This window comes from Ptiloglossa arizonensis, chromosome 1, assembly GCF_051014685.1.
Source record: "Ptiloglossa arizonensis isolate GNS036 chromosome 1, iyPtiAriz1_principal, whole genome shotgun sequence".
NCBI lineage: Eukaryota > Metazoa > Arthropoda > Insecta > Hymenoptera > Colletidae > Ptiloglossa > Ptiloglossa arizonensis.
Genome location: NC_135048.1, coordinates 33,761,212 through 33,781,687, shown reverse-complemented (window position 1 = coordinate 33,781,687; position 20,476 = coordinate 33,761,212). Strand labels below are relative to the sequence as shown.

Here is a 20,476-nt window from a genome sequence, read left to right as displayed (position 1 = left end):
TCTGTTCTCCGATCTAGGGATTTTAAACTCGCTTAAAAGTACACGCGTGTCATTCGGTGTTGCCTTGAGCTAGAAATAAGTGACGCATCGCGCAAATACTACGCTCCCGTGACCACTTGTAAACATTTCTGTACGCGTATCTCGAATTCGGCCCTTCCACGGCTGTTCGCCGTAGTCTTATGATCAATTTCCGAGAACTTGTGCTCCGCGGGATCATCGAGCGTGTTGTTCTCTCGCGTTCGTCCGTATCGAATGCTTGAATCGTGAATTCACCTTCACGGTAAACATCAATCGATATAAATAGGCAATAATGGTATTAATTAACAACGTGTGTGTATTTGTTTCCTGATGTAAGCACGTAAACGCGTAGTTCAAACACGAGGCTCGATATTTATCTACCGCAGCTACTCGAGCCACGACACCATCGAGTCTTTCTTCGCGAATCACCGGTTCGAGAGGACTGACTCGAAACTTATCCGAGAAGTATTTTCGTCGACGCGGTTCTACGAACGAACCGATTCTCCAGTGCACGCGAGATATCGAAACGCTTTTGTAAACGAGAACGATCTCGAGATATCCCTTATTTCGAATCCGTGAACATCTACCGTGAGCGTTAGTTCTCACCTAACCCAAACCTAACGACATTCATCGTGATTAATTTCTACTTAATCTAGACCTGACATCCACCGTGAGCATTAATTTCTACCTAACTTAGACCTAACGACATCCACCGTGAGCATTAATTTCCACTTAATCTAGACCTAACGACATCCACCGTGAGCATTAATTTCCACCTAACTTAGACCTAACAACATCCATCGTGAGCATTAATTTCCACCTAACTTAGATCTAACGACATCCACTGTCAGTAATTTCCACTTAATCTAGACCTCACGACATCCACCGTGAGCATTAATTTCCACTTAATCTAGACCTAACGACATCCACCGTGAGCATTAATTTCCACCTAACTTAGACCTAACGACATCCATCGTGAGCATTAATTTCCACCTAACTTAGATCTAACGACATCCACTGTCAGTAATTTCCACTTAATCTAGACCTCACGACATCCACAGGGAGCATTAATTTCTACCTAACTTAGACAAAACGACATCCACCGTGAGTAATTTCCACTTAATCCAGACCTTACGATATCCATCGTGAGTAATTTCCATCTAATCCAGACCTAACGACATCCACTAAGAAATTTCCACTTAATCTAAACCTAACGACATCCACCGTGATTGATTTCCACCTAATCCAGACCAAAGACATCCACCGTGAGCGTTAATCTCCAAAGTTTTCATTTTTGACACTCGGAGGGTCCCCCGTGCCGTTAGATGTTTCCACGAGCGATTCGAGACTCGAAGACGCAGAGCCCTGAACCGAGCTGGAAACGTTGCAAGGCAAGGGCAGAGACGTTTTCGAATTCCAGGCCCGTAGCCAGAGGTGACCATGTAAAAAAAACCCGTGAGGGTCGATAGCAGAGGTTAGTCTCTCGTTCATCGAGGACGGCGTTCTCTCGCTGGTACACACGAGCGTTACGTAAGTTACGTGACAATAGGTGAAACAATTTCCACTCCTTGACGGGCATTATTAATAAACTCGAGGCACCAGGTGCTCCTCGGTACGCGTGTTTCCCGCCCTTCGGGGCCCGAAGAACGCGTTTCGCGTACGAGTGGAAACTACGTAACGAGAATCCCTCGTACTCGATCGTTCGTTCATTGTACCGCTTCTCGATGGTTACTTTACCACCTGGCCGTGATAATAAGAATCGTTCACGGTTAATGCAATCGACCGGTACGGTCTTGTCGTCGATACTCGACCGTTACGGAACCGTGGAGGCTCTCGCGACGTTCCCATCGAACTCGAACCCCGTACCAATTACGCGTCTCCGTGTGTACCGTGTTGGATGTGTGCCCGTTACCGCTCACGCGTCGCGAGAATTTCTCAAAACGGCTCTAAAAGGTTCGGAGAGGCTATAATCGGCGACTTGGAAATTGACGAACGATCGTAGAAAGTTACGCGTGTCAAGTTCAACGGCTCGTGTCTCCCACTCCAAAAAAGAAAAAAATTCACCGTACGCGCGAATTTCAAATCGAAAGATTCGTTCGCTCGGTTCGCGTTCGGTGCGAATACCGCGTTTACGGCTTGACGAGCACTCGGTCTAAAGAGCCATCGTCCCGTAGACATTGTGTAACGAGTAATCGCGATTGGATCGGGAGAGAAGAGGAGCTTGTGGTCCAGGTTACGAAAGGTAAAGCCGAACGGGTGGCGCAACGTCGCGAATCGATTGCAAGATTCCTTCGACGGTTGAAGTAAGCGGTCGTGATCGTTGGCTGATACGGAATCTCTCGGTCCAACGTCCTTTTGAATGGCGCCATCGTTTTCGAAACATCCAACGTCGTAAACCACTCCGATCGTTTACGCTGTACCCTCTCGACTCGGCTAGGCTCGACTCGTTAAAACCGCGTCGGAACACCAAACACTCGACGCTCTCGGGAGAAAATGCGAAACAGCTGTAACCTATTGCCAAACCGTGCGCGTTCGTGTTGATTCAGAAGGTTAGACATCGTACATCTAAGATACCCGACGCTAATGCGCCGCCGAGCCGTGTCAACTTTTCACATTACGATATAGCGCTGCGTTCGCGTAGATTGTGAACATGTACGTACGTACGTACGTACCATGGACCCTTCGCGGGTAAATAAATTTTTTCGTGCAACGTTACGTTCGATATGCTACTCGGTGCGATCCAGCGGATAAATTTATCGACTCTTGAAGTTCATTGAGTAATCGAATAAAAAAAACGAGAAGCTGCTCGGGAGCTCGAAGCTTTGTTAATTTCGCGATAGATTCGTACGTTGTCCATGGACTCTTCGCGGGTAAATAAATTTTTTCGTGCAACGTTACGTTCGATATTCTACTAGGCGCAATCCGTCGATAAATTTATCGACTCTTGAAGTTCATTGAGTAATCGAATAAAAAAACGAGAAGCTGCTCAGGAGCTCGAAGCTTTGTTAGTTTCGCGATAGATTTATTTCTGGTGCGTAAAGTGGTCGAGAATTTTTGTTACACGATAAACAATGGAAAGTAACGGTTACTTTTACATCGTGCTCGATATTGAATACACGAATTGTTTCGTTAACGAAACAAATGTTCGACTAGAAGTACTAATTTCACGGTGAAAGTGATCGCGCGAAACGGGATAAGTTATCAAGCGACGTTTGAACAAAGATTCCAGAAATGCTCAACGATAGATATCAATACGCAACGAGGATTACAATACAAATTGATTTTTCATGGCATCGATTAGGATATAACGATGCGCCCGTATTGAATTAGAGTTGCGCAACAATTAACCGTGCATCTGGGGAACTAATTACAGCCACCATTAATGTTACGTAAAGATACTAATTGGATCTCCTTGTTATCAACGTATCGACGTCGTGGATTCTTCTGACGTATCGAGACGATGTCTCGTGTTCGAAATTGAAAAGTTTTCTTCCGCTCCGTCGAAAGCACGGGAATACATTAGTCGTGAAAGTGAAGATCAATTTTTCGATTTCTTTGACCTCTATTTTCGGTCGGTCGTCAATCCCGTAATAATGTAAAATCCAGAAATCCTTATTCTCGAAATTCTAAACTAAGAACAATAATAGTAAATCTAGCGAAGTTTCAATCGGAATCGATCGATGATCGTTAATGCTTCTTCGATGTAACCGGATATCGATACAGAAGCACCAAAAGTTCGAAAACCAGTCTCGCATTTTTCGCGCGTGTTTCTACAATATATAATATTATACGTTCTTGATAAAAAAAAAACATGTCCCAATCGCGTTTAAATAATCGAAATTTTGTTTTTCTATTAGATTCGTAAAGACATTTCGTTTTCCAAAATGGAGAAGACGTAATTTGATAAAACGTTTACACACTCTGAAAAAATCGTGTTTTCGCAAAAAAAAAAAACGAAACGACTTTCAGAGCAACCCGATAGAATTAATCTTATTTTTCCCCTCCCCGTTTTTTTCTTTTTTCTGAACAAATGCGACGCCGAAGAAGCTGGTAAACAAAGCACACGCTTTCAGGAAATCTTATCCGCGCGTGCAAGCATCGTACCGTGTCATCGTAATGCAACATCCTGTCGTATCGTTATTACGCAAATACCAGCCGGGGAAAAAGAGAAAAGACACGCAGGAGCGTTATTTTTTTTTCTTTTTTTTCAGACGCGTGTCTCTGGCCAATTGCGCGAAATGAGCTCGATGACTGCAATTACGTCTGTGCCTCCTACTTTCATTCTTGTTCTCATAATGCGTAATGGCCACTTTTATTGTGAGGAAAGAACTGGACTATTCCGGTGTCTTTAATGACTGGAAGCAAACAATCCCGCGCCTTTTTTCCCCCTCGGTCGTCGTTGCACTCTAAATAAAAGGAACGTAATTGAGAATCTCGCGACGAGAATCTTCTCTCTCGCGACTCTTCTTGGACGAATTTTTTCAATTGGAATTCATTCGACCGGTCTGAACATCACGGTGTAATATACTACTCGATAAGTTTTATAAGAAATGGAGCTAGTCAGGTTCGTCGTTTTAGTTTTCTAAAAATGGTACTACTCTTTGATGAACGTGTGTAGAATTTCGTGTATATTTACAGTTGTTCGAAGACGAAGTATCGTAGTATCTTTTCGCAATGGAAAAAATAATGAAACTTATGGAACGACCTAGTGGAAACATAGAATCGATCTCTCGAGTTTTAATCTACTTACATTAGGAGATATCACTGTAAGTTCCGCATAGGTAACCGCAGCTTTCTGTGAACTTTTTTCGCGCAATGCAGAAGTTTCGTTTGAATTATTGGTGTTCACGTGACTGTAACTTGTTTCGTTGTTGCGATTGCGTCGCGCTGCGTAATGTAAAATGACCGAAAAGAATTAATTCGATGCGAAATAATTTGCAATTCACCTGGAAAGAAGCATTCAGAATCAGCGAGACGAAGTTTGTTAAAAATTGATCAAAATTGTGTATTGTACGCTCTTATCGTCGGGAACTGATTAACGAGAAAGTCTTGCGTAGATAATGGTAAAAAGTAAACGATCTTGGTAACAATAGAACATTATGCATATTCATGTACTGTAATGCATTCGTATAAGCCTCCACCCATTAACTTCGTTCGTACATCGACGCACTAATTGCCTCACGTTCGTTGCGATCGGTATTTATTCAACTACTGTTCGATGTTACGCAATTTATCATAATACTTATTAACGAGGTCAGTGACTACTTTGATAAATTCCAACAAACTGGATTATTCCGGTGCTTCGACCCGTTAACAGAAGAAAACGAGTTAACTCGTCATTTATACCCCGTTTATAAAGATGTTTTTTCACTTCCTTATCAACTCACCTCCGTAACGATCCCTTGTATCGACGTGAAAAATGTAGTCACATTTCTTTGCAGGGTAATCGCATCGAGTGGTCTTCGTTTATTTTTAACCGCAGACAGATGGCTGTTTTTTACGATCGAGAAATTACCCAGTCTCTAGATTGACTGGTTGAAACTGGTTTTTTTTTCATTGATTCGACGCTAAAATGTAGAAGAAACGTGAACGGGTGCCTTTTAAACTCGCGAGCGCGTGTTTCTTTTTCAAAGAAATCAGTGACTCGGGACGATTGTACCACCAAAATCTCGACTGTATTCTTTCTTGTGGTACTCTATGTATTTCGGAAAGTCATTTCGTTCATTCTTCCAAATTGAAGAATATATAATTTAATCAAATTGTTGGAATACAACGACTTGGACCGATGCAGCCCTCGAGAAGTCAAGACACGGGCGAGGGGGTGGTTAATTACTTGGATATTTTTCGGTTGATGTCTCGACGTGACTGTTACGGTCTAGCATGAGTGTATTATCTTCTACTATTTAAATAAACGTTCTATTTACTCATCTCTTGTGTTCAACAATTCCATTATCCCACAAAAATGTTTATACACTCGAAAAAAATCGTGTTTCGTTTTCACCAAAAAAAAAACGAAATGACTTTCCGAACAACCTAATATTAGCATCAGAGACAATAACTATCAGCCCACAATGACTAGATTTAGCGTAACGTCTTCGAAGACCAAGATCTTAGACACAACTTTGTTGTGCAAGATTATTAAGCAACAAATTATCGACTCAAGTATTATGAGTTTAGTCAACTCCCATCATCTTCCTTTTCCGGTTAAACGCTTTCTGTTATTTAGACTTCAAACGTACACAGAACTAAGTGTAACTACACGGAGTAATAACTCGTGTATGTACTCTGACGAACCATTACCGCAAACATCTTGATTTCTCTCGTAAATTAGTACCTGGTTTTCGATCGTAAATTATTCCGATCTCGGTACACTTCTCTCCTCTTACCTCTGTATTATGTATTGCATCATTCGATACCTTTTCGGTAATAAAATTTCAAGGCATTCGATAACGTTCGTTAAACGTTGCACCTGATTGATCGAACGCTTGCAAGCATTCAAAGAATCAATCTCTTGGTTCCCCGATGAACGTATGTCGGTAAATTAATAAAGGAAATATGATTGAGCGACGTTTACGGTTCAGATTGTTCTTCGTTTTCATATTGGAACGAAGTTGAGGTCGAATACTTATCGAGCATTTTTCGTTGCATCGCCCCGATCAATTGCATTACGATTTAAAATGCGTCGCGTCGGAACTCGCGATTATGCCCGTTCGCAGCGTTCGAAAAAATCCCGATCGGTGGTCCTGGCCTCGAGACTTTTTCATTAATATTGTATTTAGGAATAATTATCCATTCGACGCGCGACGTCTCCGAAAGACGATTTTTATTGTCGGTTAACGCGGGTTTCGCGCGACGTGAAAACACCGAAGCGAACGAAAAGTTTCGTGGCCTCTTAACGCCTCGTTAGCCGAGAAAAGAAAAAAAAAAAAAGCGCAAACAGTATTAGCGCGAGGGAGAGAAATTTGCGCAAACACGCTGAAGGCATTTTTGCACCTACATACGATGCAAAACCCGCGATTCCTTCGTGAAACGGAGCCGCGCGCTAACAAAGGATTATTTTTACATCTTGTCTCTCCTCGTCCCGTACCCACTCCCGGCTTGCTTCGAGCCTGCACGTATGCACGAATCTCGTATAAATATTTATGCCGTTGTATCCACGCGAAATTGGCCGATCAATGTTCTTTTATTTTTCTTCCTTCTTTCAAACAAATTATCACTTCGCTTGTATTTTCGCTCCCGTGCTTTCGCAACCAATCGTCGCGCGGAATGGTTTCTCGCGGGAAAGGAATGGCGAAATTGAGCGCGATTTTATCCGTTACTAATAAATCGTTAAAAATTTCTGCTATACGAGCGTGTTGAAAATTGTCGAAATATTTCAGAAATTCCTCGTTCGTTGCAACGTCTTTGCATTGGGTTCGGAAAGTGATTTCGTTCTCCAAAATGGAGAATGTATAATTTAATGAAATGTTTGTACGCTCTACAAAAAAATAATTTACACCATAAAAAAAATTAAATTACTTTTCGAACAACCTAATATTTACCTTTAAGTTCGAATTCTTAATTCTCCGTTCGAATAAAAACCCCGAACGATATTAACGATCCGGAAGACAGATGTAGAGAATTGTTGTAAAAGTTCGCAGAAGTTTGCGATTAACTCGATCGCAAGGATCAGTCGACTGATTGAAATAAGTCCTCGAGGATGAGGAGCGGGTCCGAGAAGGTCGACAGGAACGACGAAAGGAATTGCAAAGCTGCTACTTGATCGAACTAACGACTGATATCGTAAACCTTGTTATTATAGAGACGAGTTGTAAAACTGGGTAGAAGGACAGGTTTTAAAGACAGGGAATGCAACCGGGGGATTGTAAACGTTGACAATAGACTGAGCGTTCAGTGGCTCGAGGAATTGCTAGCCTCGTGAATTGCGGTGTAAATGTACAGTTCAGAAGGTACTGAAAGCTGTAATACCGGAGACAATAAAAGCTTCGACTTTAGCGCTCCCATGGTCGACCAGGTAATTATCGTTTCCTTTTTGTCCGTTTAATTCAAGCGCGCCGCGGTCTTTGAACCGTGGCCTTTTCAAAGCGAGCGAAGGCTTAAAATTTTTTAACAGATCGCCCGACGCGAAAGCTAATTTTTCACATACGATACGCGCAATATGGAACGAGCGTTTATCGCGTAAACCGTATAGCACTGTAATGACAGAAACATTATTAAGTGCTATGAAATACGATGTAGCAAGTATATCGGTAGCTATATCTATAAACTTAACTCGATCAAGACTCAATGCTTTCAATTTTATTACAGTGCCAAAATTGAATCCTTCTGTACGGAAATTCTGTAGTCGCGTTTACAATGTATATTCCACGAACGCCTATAGGCGTTGACCGCACGGACTGCATCGTATCGATCGACCGAGAGCATTAATATAGCCATCACGAAACTCACGTTCCACTTATGGCGTGTCTCTTATGTTACACTTACGTTTCTAATAAGCTTTCCGACGAAAGAATGTCTAGAAATGCGTAACGAATATTGTTTAAGAGGGAAGTAGCACTAGCGGTAGCGGACTAAGAACGGTAAACGCGAACGGCAGTAATATATCTGTTATGCTTTGGCTGCTGACAGAAAAATATGTATTTAAAGAACAAAGTACCGTGTGACGCATAAATTAAACATCGATGGTCGAGGCTGGAAAAAGTGCCGGAACAAAGGAACTAATACGAAAACTTCGCGTGCAAACACAATAGAAGCATACCGAGAAATCCGTACGGTCGAGACTTGAACACGCGCGCCGACCGATTTATTTTTAAAATTTATTTTCTCGAGAACCGAGTCGTACGCGACGAGAGTTATATTTTTCATTTGTCGCTCGTCGCTTTGGAATGCGGCGTAAACGTTCAAATTGTGTCTACTCGTTTCACCGTTATCGAGAAAAATTATTTTCACCTTATACGAGTCATGTATTTAATAAAGTACCGATTAGGGTGGACATTGGAAGATATTCGATGTATTTAAAATTGGTTCGGATTAGATTCGATTCACAGTTTTTCAAGCAGTTGGACTGCGCTCTAGATTACGCGTTTCGTGCGTCGAACGATACAGTTGGAGTTCGGATTTACTTTTAATTTTTGTTATATTCTAGCACCTCGATTAGATAAATAATCTTAAGTAAACACTTTATAAATAAGTATTCTTACATCACACGCGATATGTTTAGTACACAAACATTTGCGAAGAATTAAAAAAGAATTACTCGAAATGAACTTTTTCCTACTTCGATACTGGCTATTATTTCAATCGACTTATTGAAATCCCAATCTGACTATTGAATTCTCGTTTACCCCTGTAAGCTTTCTAGTTTTATAAAATGAACAAAGTGACAAGCTTTGTAATCGTAAAAAAAAAATTGCGGACGTTTTCAACGTTCTTTGATCCGTAGCAACTTAAGCACGGATTGCATACCCCTAAAGTCGATACTGGTCGGTATCGCGTTCTTCGTTAGGGTTCCCGGTGCATTTTCACATCGCAACTTCAAGGGTATAGCTGTAGGAACTGTTACATGTACGAGACCACCGCACGCCGGTTTTGGATCGCGCTGCTTCGTTTCTTGTCGCGCGCGATCGGCTCTGGGAACACGAGCAAAACGAGCGGCGCCGTGGCGAACGAGCAAATAAAGAGAGAACGAGCTTAAAGACGCACACAGCATCTCGCGAAGGGAGAAAATACGGTCCCGGCAATGCCTACGTGACTGTCCAGGCGTGGAACAATCAAGGTCGACGCGGACGATCGGACACACACCACGCCATTTATATCGATCTCCGGTCTGCAGGTTTTTTCTCCTCCCTCCGCGGGGAATTACGTGTCCCTTCTAATGAACGCGTGCAACGATCCAAGAAGAGAAATAATTCCTGTTCGTAGATCGTGCGAAACCGCTCGAAAAATTATTCGCCGCGCGAGTGTCGCAGCTGTGTATTTACTCATCGATTGACGAAGTATAGCGAACAGTCACGTGGACGGTCCCGCTATAGTTCGTTCCAAAGAATTCCCTATTTGGGCAGACGTTAACCTCGTCTCGACGAGTACGGGAGAAAGACGAACGAAAGAAGAAACCTCGAATCGTTGTTTCGTAGACGAAACGCGTGGTAAACAGTCCGTGAGACGCGTTAGAAATTCAGGAAACCGCGAACGGTGGTACACCGTGATCGATTCGTGCGGAAAATTGAATCTAACCTCGTCGAGGATTTATCGCCACGCGACTCCAAAGATACTGTAACTTCGTTATCTTCGTTTTTGAAGATTTCCGACGAGCCTTAATGTCAACCATCTTATCGTCGAGTGACGCACCGCGTCTTTTTGTTTCCAAATAATCGTTTTACGTCGCGTCTGTATTTATTGCGCGCATAGACGACATCGACCGTTCTTCGATCGTTTTTAAGTTATACACGCCACTGTGGGAACGTTTCTGTTCGAGAAATGACCCAGTTCACCGAACGAATTCCATCAGCTGCTAACCCAAGTATCGACAGCTCGTTTACAGCCAAGCATGGATGACTTTTTCTACTATATGGTGTATCACGTTATACGTGACCTGGTCGTTCGATTTTTCTATCGATTCAATTATGGAAATTCATGACTCGCTCGATTTGCGACGAGATGGACTCGAAACGGAAAATACGCAATTGCTTAACGTTAATAAAATCATCTGATTTTCCCATCCGCGTGAATATGTACATCATCGCTCGATGACAATGTACGTACACGCTCGGCTTTTCGATTTTCGTTGTTGCCGGCTCGTTTTATTTGAACTCGAACTCAAACCCAGCGACCTTCGATGGTCTACTTTCATCGCGCGAGGCGCACGTAACGCGAAGAGAAGGAAGAGTAATTTCTCAATTTCTCCGTTACATCGGCGTTGCGGTAATCGCGTTCGCGCTCGGCCAGCTTCTAAACACGGGGAACGCACTCGCGGCCAGCCGAACGTCCGATGCTCTCTCAAGTGTAGGAGCGGTGAGCAGCGTATAGCAAACGGTCCGATTTCCACAAACAGTCGGCGCAACCAGCCGAACAGATTAACCGGCCAGCTCGGATTATGCAATATTTGATAACCGACTTAACTACTCGTACCGTTTCTGAAATAGCCGTCGTAAAACCTTGTTGACGATTCCTCTTCAATTTAGGATACGTGACAAAAAAATATTTTTAACAAATCTCGAACGAATTATCTGTACAGAAAAACCACACCGTTCTTTCATTTATGGAAGAACCCCTGATCACATTTCGAGACGTGACGAAAAAAAGACACTCTTTTTTCAATAGTCGTGCAAAAACTGCTGCAGAAACGTTGAAAACAATTTTAAATAAGTATAAATAAATGTTAAAGGGAATCCAATTCTCTGGGTGAAAAAAGTTAAAGAAACTTTTTCTCCATCTTCTTTAATTGAGAAAAAATTAAACGAAATCTTATTCGTCGCATACTCACGTATACGTGCACGTGCTTGTTAATCCATCTGTTCTCGTAATACATCGAAAATTAAAATTAGCTACAACTTCATACCGATATTCGCGAAATTCATTATTTTTCCAAATCAGTCGTACGAAGAAAAAAAAAACCGGGCATTCTGCTTAAAAATACGAACTTTCAAATCTCCAACACACCTCCGACCAAAAGAAGTTATTACCACGATGTTGCGGCTCTCTCGCGAAACTATGCATCTTTTGTAAACAACGTTTTTTTATTATTTAAAATAGCGGATGAGGTAAAGTAGCCTGTCTCGAAGGGGGTTACCATGGACATTGACCTTGATACCATCCCGAATTAACAGCTACGGATAGCGATGGAACGAAACATGCTACAAGGAGTATCGAAATCCGATAGAACGATTCAAGTCACCTGAATTAAACTCCCATCGACATTTTCATCAATTACACATTTCTGGTAAACGAATCGAAAATATTTGCATCGAGAATCGTTCTGCACTTATTGGAAAATATAATGGAAAAACACGCGCGATGAATGACACTATTGTCGAGCAACCTTACCCTACTTATCGGCAAGCACGATCGAATCCTAACGGAATATTAACGATTCCGATCTTAGTTATTAAATCGATCGATATACACGAATGCACGTTGAACTTGATCCGAGCGTTAATACGATGCAACGTTTACTTACGACACTCGAGTAATAATCTGCTAGACACTCCGTACAATAGAATCGAAACGTATTAATACTTGGTATCGATATCCGAGATCCGACATACCGTCTTAAACCGAATACAATATCGCAGCGAATATCCCGTTGAATCGTCCACGAACGATTAAACCCTCGATCGTTAAATATCACTGAAAAATATCGCGCATGGTGATGCAATGGTATTCGTGCGTACCGATCAAACGGTAAAACACACAACTGCACTCGAAATGTTGCTTGGAAAGTGAGCCAGTGAACTGTTCCCTGGAATTTGGGTTAATTGCAGTTCGGTAAATCGAACACATCGGACTTGTCGGTGTTCTGTGGTATTAAGAACCAGTTTCCAGCCAGGTAAAACGGTAGGTTATAGGTGTCGTTAGTCTATTATCGCTTCACGGATGCAATATCGAACGTAACTTTGTTGCACCTTGATTAGCTGGTGCAGGTTTACGCAGTTGCCCTTTGTTTGGCCTTTCACCGAACGGTGCAACGTGCACACAATTGCACCGTTCGATCGGTCGCTCGTGTTGCATTGTCCCGTAGGAAAGTTCGTAAACCTTGCTCGATCGACGCGTGTCGTATTTCGATTGAACTCGCACAGTTCGATTCTCCTGTCGATAATTTCGTTGCAAAACGTAATTGTCTGGACGAAACGAAATTCGATTCTGGACATCTAGCTATCCGCAATCGAGCGTTCGTTTCTCGATCCAGACTTTGCCTCTCAAAGTACTCGTATATCGTTCGCGATCTCGGCGACGATCCTGTTAATTATTTATACCGGTCTAACGTTCAGAAGTTGATCGCGTAGGTTTCTAACTGCGCAAGCATAAGTAATAGTTGGCACGTTCGAGACGATGAAAGAATCTCGCTCGCTAATGGCACGGTGCACGGATGAAAGACGTTTGTATAGCAATTGCGTTACAGCGCACCGAGTCTTAAGTAATGATCTTTTTTACGTTCCGTATTGTGCATACGGTTCTCGTGTGACGTCCCCCCGTCGCGAACTTTCAACCGGTTGTTCGTTTCGCAATTATTCTGATTGTTTACGGCAACACGGGGGATATTTGATCAATGTTCAGTCCTGTACACGATGTTTATTACCCGAACGCGTTGTCACCGTGATGCAATACTCGCGGCCCATCGCGGTTTCCTCGATGCGTGCCGTAAAAGGCGTTGCACTTCCGCGCGAAATTATTAAAACACGTGAGACATTTTTTCCTACATCCGAGCACCGTGAGTTATTTTTCGTGAAAACCGTCGTTTTGTTATCGCTACGTACGATCGGATACATTTGTCGTACGGTAACACACGCGGGACAGTTACGAAACCGAGAATCGCTTTCCATAAATTATTGTGGCTCGCGCGACGCTTTCTTATTTATAAATCGCAATTATGAAATTTCATTGCCAAGACTTGCGAGGACTGGCGAACACGTCGCGGTTCTATGAAACATTCGCTGCGTGAAAGTCCGCAGGTGGTTATTCGGTTACGATCATGGTTTATGGTCAAGCTCTCGGCAACGGGCATGGTAGTTGAATCGCGGTTGTTATTCGGTCGGCCACCAATTAAAATAACTTTGTCGGCCGAGTACACCGGAACGCAGCCCTCGTTGCAATTTACATACATCGTTTCTACAGCGTTTCGAAGCTTCCGATGCATTGGATATCTTGGCGAGAAACCGGAGACAATTGATACGTCTGTGATGCTCTAATTACTATAGACGACAGAGTACTGTTACAAGTGGACGGTATCGGATCCGGTCGTGAATTATTCCTACGAAAGTCTTGGATTCGATTCCAGGTATCTCATCGCGTCACATTCTCAAACACGGTAATTTTGGTCAACTTTCACCGAATGTGTTCTCTTGTTGCTCGAAACGGTTCGAAAGTCGTGTCTAGTTGGAACTCTACGTGGTTCCTGGAACGTCGGGAAACGAGGAATGGTATTTTCCGTTTCACCGTGGCGAAATTCAAAGGATTTGAATTTTGAAACGGAATCGCGTTTAAAAAAGAAGAAAAAAAGATGAAGAAATTCCAACGAAAGATCATTTCCTTGCTCGGTTTCTCGACGTCACCGATACATTTTTATAACCAGGAGAGAACAGGTACGCGTTCCCGTCCTCGATATCACGATCAACCGTATCACGTTCGACATTGATATTGCGTACGTGTCGACAATTGATAACGAGGTACGATTAATTGATTCGATGTGGCAATCGCGGTGTCTCTTTCACCCGGAAGATCGACGGAAACGGCACCTACGGGCTGGCTCCGCGAGAGGCTCGACCGAAGTTCGGTTATATTACACGTTCCAAACCGTTCCCGAGCCAAAAATACGCGTCCTTGTAGGAGAAACAAAAAGTTTCTGTTCTCTCGGCGAGGTTCTCTAGAATCGGTCGTTTCGATGCCTCGGTTGCCGAGACTACCTACCGCGTCGGACGATCTGTTCTTGGCAGCTTTCACTTTCGTTCACACCGAACTCGCGTGATCTCGAAACAATCTCCGCGACGGTAGCCCACTCCACCGAACGATGAGAATTTTTGGCGACAGACACCGCGACGAGAACAGAAGAGGAGGGCCCCTCGTTCCCGCGAGGATTCCGGAAAATCGACCGTGTTCGAGCTATGCGATCCAACCGTTTCGTCTCTCTTTTTTCGACGCGTGGTTCACCGTTTCTCCACTTTTTCTTTTTCTTTTTTTTTCTTTCTCTCTCTCTCTCTCTCTCTCTCTCTCTCTCTCTCTCTCTCTACGTTTTAGTCACGGGATGACGCATACATTTTTCTCGTTATCGAACGCGAACAACGTACGCGACTACATTTGCGTCGATTCATCCGCAAACGGTGTTCCTTATCGCTTTATTAACGTAGACAAATACCGCGAAGTCGAGAGGACAACCCGCGTGCACAATACGCGTATTTTTTCAACGAATTCGTATCTCGACCTTGGAATCATTGATTCGTTTGCTCGGAAACATCGGGTACATTGGTAATAATTTGGCAATTTACGTACGCGTTAAACTCGTGTTACAATTCGTCGAGAGTTTACCGCGTTCAACTCTCGAACAATTAACGAATACGCTCGAGTGGCAATCATTCGTGTTCTTGTTGCGATTGTTAGTCGTAACACGGGCGCAACGTTTGATATAAAATGATCATGTGTGATGAACATTCTCGATACAAAAGCGGCATCTGTTCGATAGGAGAGCGAATCAAAATTTTGTAGCTTCTTGTAGAATTAGAAAAAATAAACTCGAGTTAAATTCGTTGAGAGTTGATCGCGATACAAAAGCGGGATTTGTTCGATAAGAGAGCGAATACAAATTTTGTAGTTTCTTGTAGAATTAAAAAAGATAAACTCGTATTATAATTCGTTGAGAGTTGATCGCATTCGTAGATGAACATTCTCGATACAAAAGTAAAATCTGTTCGATACGAGAGCGAATCAGAATTTGATAGCTTCTTGTAGAATTAAAAAAGATAAACTCGTGTTATAATTCGTTGAGAGTTGATCGCGTTCAACGATGAACATTCTCGATACAAAAGCGGGATCTGTTCGATACGAGAACGAATAAAAATTTTGTAACTTCTTGTAGAATTAAAAAAGATAAACTCGTGTTATAATTCGTTGAGAGTTGATCGCGTTCAACAATAAACATTATCGATACAAAAGTGGGATCTTTTCGATACGAGAGCGAATACAAATTTGGTAGTTTCTTGTAGAATTAAAAAAGATAAACTCGTGTTATAATTCGTTGAGAGTTGATCGCGTTCAACGATGAACATTCTCGATACAAAAGCGGGATCTGTTCGATAGGAGAGCGAATCAGAATTTGATAGCTTCTTGTAGAATGAAAAAGAAAAAAAAATGCGAAGAAGTGTTCGTTCCGACGCCAAGTCTTGGCGAATGGAAAGCTAACTGGGGTACGGAACTTGGACAGTGACGATTGCACGAAAATTCCGTTCCTCGGGGAATGCTTTGCGACCAGCGCGAAGAAAAAAAAAAAAAGGGCAGATTCCGGAGTTACTCCTCCGCGAAGGACAATGAGCGCTCGCAAGAATTAGAACTGGAGGCACTGTGTCGTGGTCTCTCCTCTCACGCATGACCTGGAAACCTCCTTGGCTCGTGGAGATATCTTGTAGCCAGACGAGAGGAAAAAAGTCGAAAGTGGGCTTATTATGTAATGATTTTGTGTAACGTCACGAGGCGAGACAACACGGTAACATATTGCTCCAGGCTCTTTAGTCGTGTTACCCTGTCGGACAAACGGTAAGCTGCATATTGTCGACGAACTCGCGTGTATCTATCCCGTGCTCCGGACAATCACGGATTCGACGAAAGAATCGACTCGGAACATCTATACACGATCACCCTGTTACCCCTTCGAGGGGAACTTCTCTTTACCTTGACCGATGGCTCGAGTGCTCCGAGTTTGGTAGCGTTCAGCGGAAATAGCGAAGGTTTCGAGCGCGTCGCAAGAATATTTCTCTTCCACAATTACGTTATCAAAATCGATCTCAGATATTCCCGATACGCGTTAACGAGCACCGATCTCGATCCTGTGACGGGACAAACTCCAAACTGTCACTTATCGGTGAAGGATTCGTCCAAGTCGGTGAGAGTCGAGACGATCGCCTAATCCAAACGAAGAACTTTACTTGAAAATTATTCGGAATCGAGAAACGATAAGTTGAAACGGACAGCGTAACGACATAGCGACTGGTAGACCTCAAAATGTAGACTGCTTTATTCGAGAGCTTGGTGGGTTTGTACACACATTGTTATCTTAAAGAATGTTCTATGGTGCTACGCGAAGCACGGGCTGAAAAGTTTCGCACGGTTAGTTTTCGGAGCAAGTCTTATCTGGAGGGTGTTCGTCGAATTCGAGCTTGGGAATCGGGATGCACTGTTCCGGTTGGTCCGAGGTGATGAAGCCATTCGTAGAAATTAAACATCGAGAGTCGTCGCAACAACGTTGACAATTGTCCGGTCGGTAACGATGGATCGTCGATGTTCTCGCGAACAGTGACGCGAACCTTGCTGGAAGCTGTCCGCGAATATATGACGCTCTGAGACAAAACGTGTTCTCGTAAGCGACACGTCCCGGGGCAAACGTGGTGAGAGTCTGATGACCGGGAGGAATTTTGTGCGCGAGTAGGCGAAAGACGATCAATCGTTGATGCACGAGAACATCGAAGGACTGCGTTTCGCGAACGAGAGGCAGTTTCGTCAGCCTTGAAGACCGGCATTCTGTGCTCGTCCCTTGGCGTCTGACTCGCGAACCGTTCGTAGGAACTATTTTGTAAAATGTTTACAAAGATACGAGACACGAGTGAGTAATTCTTTCGATGGATGTTCTTTCGATGGACATCCTTCTTACGTGGATGTTCGTTGGGTAACGAGTATTCGAAAGAATCGATTGTCCATGTTGGATAATAGATGTTCGGTGTACGATATTAATTGGAACACAGCCGTTGGTTCTACTCGGTGCGAATTTATATTTCGAAATGGAACGAATCGCAACGTCGAACGTGAGAGTAATTAAATCTGTACTTATCCGTCGTGGTATTTACCGATACGAAGAACGTAACACAAACGATCGAGCAACCGGCGAACATAATACCAGTACCATTGACCGAAACGTTGCAAGTAATCAACCGTTACCTTTCGACCGTGTCACAATTACTAACCAAGATTGCTCGTGGAAAAATAAATTCTACTCAATCTTTCAGCGCAACGCACCACGTTTACCCAAATAAAAGAACTTGTCCCCTTTCTTTGTAACGAGGAAACCAAAACTGATACTGTTTTCTTTCGCTTTCTCTTTACAGAGGTTGAATGCGAGGTGTCGAGTCAAGTGGAGTATTCTTTGCAAGCAATCTGGGGTGTCAGCATAAGAGAACTTCACCTGGCGCTTTGGAAGCCCTGGAGCACCCTCAGAGACGCGTCCTTGAACGGTACTCTTCTTCAAGGCCACGCGCAATATCTCACGCCACCGCAAACGTATCCTTTACGAAGAAAGAAACCGATCTGTCACGAGAATCGTAAACTCGTCACGTTTATTGTCGTTCGAATCGCGCGATGAATCGTACGGTAGGTAGGTTCCTAAGGTTCCTTGACCAGAAAATACAGTAGACAACCGCACGGAGAGGAGACGCTGAGACTCTCGCTTCCGGCGCCGGAATTGGAACTCGGGACACCGCCACGTCTTTGCTACCCATTGGTGATCTTCCTGACACGCAGGGACAACGGAGACCCGCATCCCGATGAGACCGTGGGTACCTCTCGACGTTTAGAGAATCGTCCAAAAGACGAAACCATTGACCACGGATGCGTTTCAGTCATCGAACGAAACCTTGTTTTGCTCGTTCTGTCGTTCTGTCGATCGTTCGTTCGTTCGTTTGTTTGATCGCGTTAATTGTGATGCGAGGAACGGTTCAATCGAATGTGCCGTGCAAAGGTGCGCGGCACTCGCTTCTTTCCATTGTCGATGATAAAACATAATGCGAGTTGCATTGCAAAACGCCTTATGCGTAACGAGCGAGCATCGCTGCATCGATTTGCAACCGCGTCGCGATTAATTGTAATCAATGTGATTCTTTTTTTACGAATGACGCGAGAGAGAGAGAAAGAGAGAGAGAGAGAGAGTTATTATCAATCGATGTTCGTCCCCTTTCGTGCAAACTACAATCGTTTGAAAGTGTAGATCATTTTACCAACATTTCGGTTGTATCGAACTTCGTTGGCGGTCTTGTGACTCATGTTCGTATCACGGATCATTGCTCGCCGACCGCAGCTTTTTAATTGGTCGACCGATCGTTTAAAACGTAGAAGTAAATGGCGTTCGGTTGGTGACGAGCACGTTCAACGTTCGTTTCTCTTTGGTAAAATTATTCCTTTGTCCTTGGTTTTACCGTTTCGATTTTCTCGGATAACGTATCAGCTTGTTCGGAAAGTCGTTTCGTTTTCCAAAATGGAGAGTGTGTAATTTAATAAAATATTTGTACACTCTCGTGTTTCATTTTCACTGAAAGAAACGACTTTCCGAAGAACAACCCAATATTTGCGTCTTGCGTTGTAATTGTATACCGTCTAATTGAAAGACACTTTTAAAAAGTCGCAGTTTGCACCTGGAAGGCCCTAAAAACTATCGACTCCGAGAACCCAATCCGTGAAAGCCTCGAATACCATTATTACCCTTTCTCTTCAAAGGTGGCACTGGTGAACGTCGTCCACATCAAAGACAGCGTCTGCACGTTACCGACCTCGATTCTGGCGCAGTATCTGAAGCAAGCTAACGGCCAGTTGTCCTGCCTTAAGGTGAATTTCAGTTTTTCCTTTCAGCGAGTCTTCCTCAATGACCGATAAGTATACGAACGGTGATAGTACACGGTTCGAAGACACTCGTGAACCGATACAGCTATCCAAGCTGGTTGGTGCAGTTAAAGTTAGTTAACATGGAATTATTCGCAACGGGATTGATCATCGACTGGTAGAGTGGGATCGAAGTGACTGGAGCTTTTTTTTCGTAACGTCTTCGATTGCCTCCGGGAGTCAGCTATCCGTTACTTTGTATACACTTGAACCTGTCGAGATTCGACTGCGGTAGAAAAAGCGAGGATACATCGAATTCTATAGTGTTTGCCAAGAATCTGATCCGTGGAGTCGTAAAAATAAAATTTCCATCGTCTCTGTAAATAAAGAGGTACAATGACTATCTTTATACTATCCGATACCTGTAGTGTACAGGTAGAGATACTGTAGTGAAAAACAATTTTCTCTTTACTATTAAACTTACTAAATTAAGAGATCTGACACCCTCTGTTCTTCAGAACTAGAGTTGCCATCCTACGAAATAGGACACTCGTTCTTTTCTCGATTTTTGGCCTTTGGCTCCGCGAGACGAGTATACACTTCTTTTGCAATATTTTTTTCTTCAATTACCGCTCCGTTCTTCGTACGATGGAACCATACTCCTTCCAATTTTTGCCCTTTGGTTTTGCGGGATGAATATATATTGGATTGCTCAGAAAGTGATTTCGTTTTCCAAAATGGAGAATATACAATTCAATCAAATACTTATACGCTCTAAAAGAATCCTGTTTCATTATCACCAAAAACAAAAACAAAATGAACAACCCAATGTATATTTTTTCAAACCAACTCCGACCTCGCTCTACCAGTTACGATGCATATATTCCTGCCCAATGGATTGAAAGTTGGCTTCGTACCTCGATCGTCTGAAAGAGAATTGAGAATCATCGCACAG

At 43.2% G+C, this 20,476-nt stretch overlaps 2 protein-coding genes across 2 annotated transcripts in view; one reads left to right on the top strand and one right to left on the bottom strand.

The window, feature by feature from the left end:
* LOC143145069 (cell growth regulator with RING finger domain protein 1) overlaps window positions 1-20,476 on the top strand; it is a 36,931-nt gene that overhangs the window by 14,103 nt on the left and 2,352 nt on the right. The window contains exons 3-5 of the mRNA XM_076308091.1: window positions 18,039-18,210; window positions 18,340-18,481; window positions 19,420-19,527. Of these exons, the coding sequence (XP_076164206.1) occupies window positions 18,039-18,210; window positions 18,340-18,481; window positions 19,420-19,527 (422 nt within the window). The remainder of the gene's footprint in view (window positions 1-18,038; window positions 18,211-18,339; window positions 18,482-19,419; window positions 19,528-20,476) is intronic.
* On the bottom strand, window positions 11,450-20,432 carry LOC143145076 (uncharacterized). Its single transcript, XM_076308104.1, has 2 exons — window positions 20,006-20,432; window positions 11,450-19,898 (listed from the first exon to the last, which is right to left on the bottom strand). The coding sequence occupies exon 2, from the start codon at window positions 17,454-17,456 to the stop codon at window positions 17,067-17,069; it is 390 nt and encodes a 129-aa protein (XP_076164219.1). The 5' UTR covers window positions 17,457-19,898; window positions 20,006-20,432; the 3' UTR covers window positions 11,450-17,066.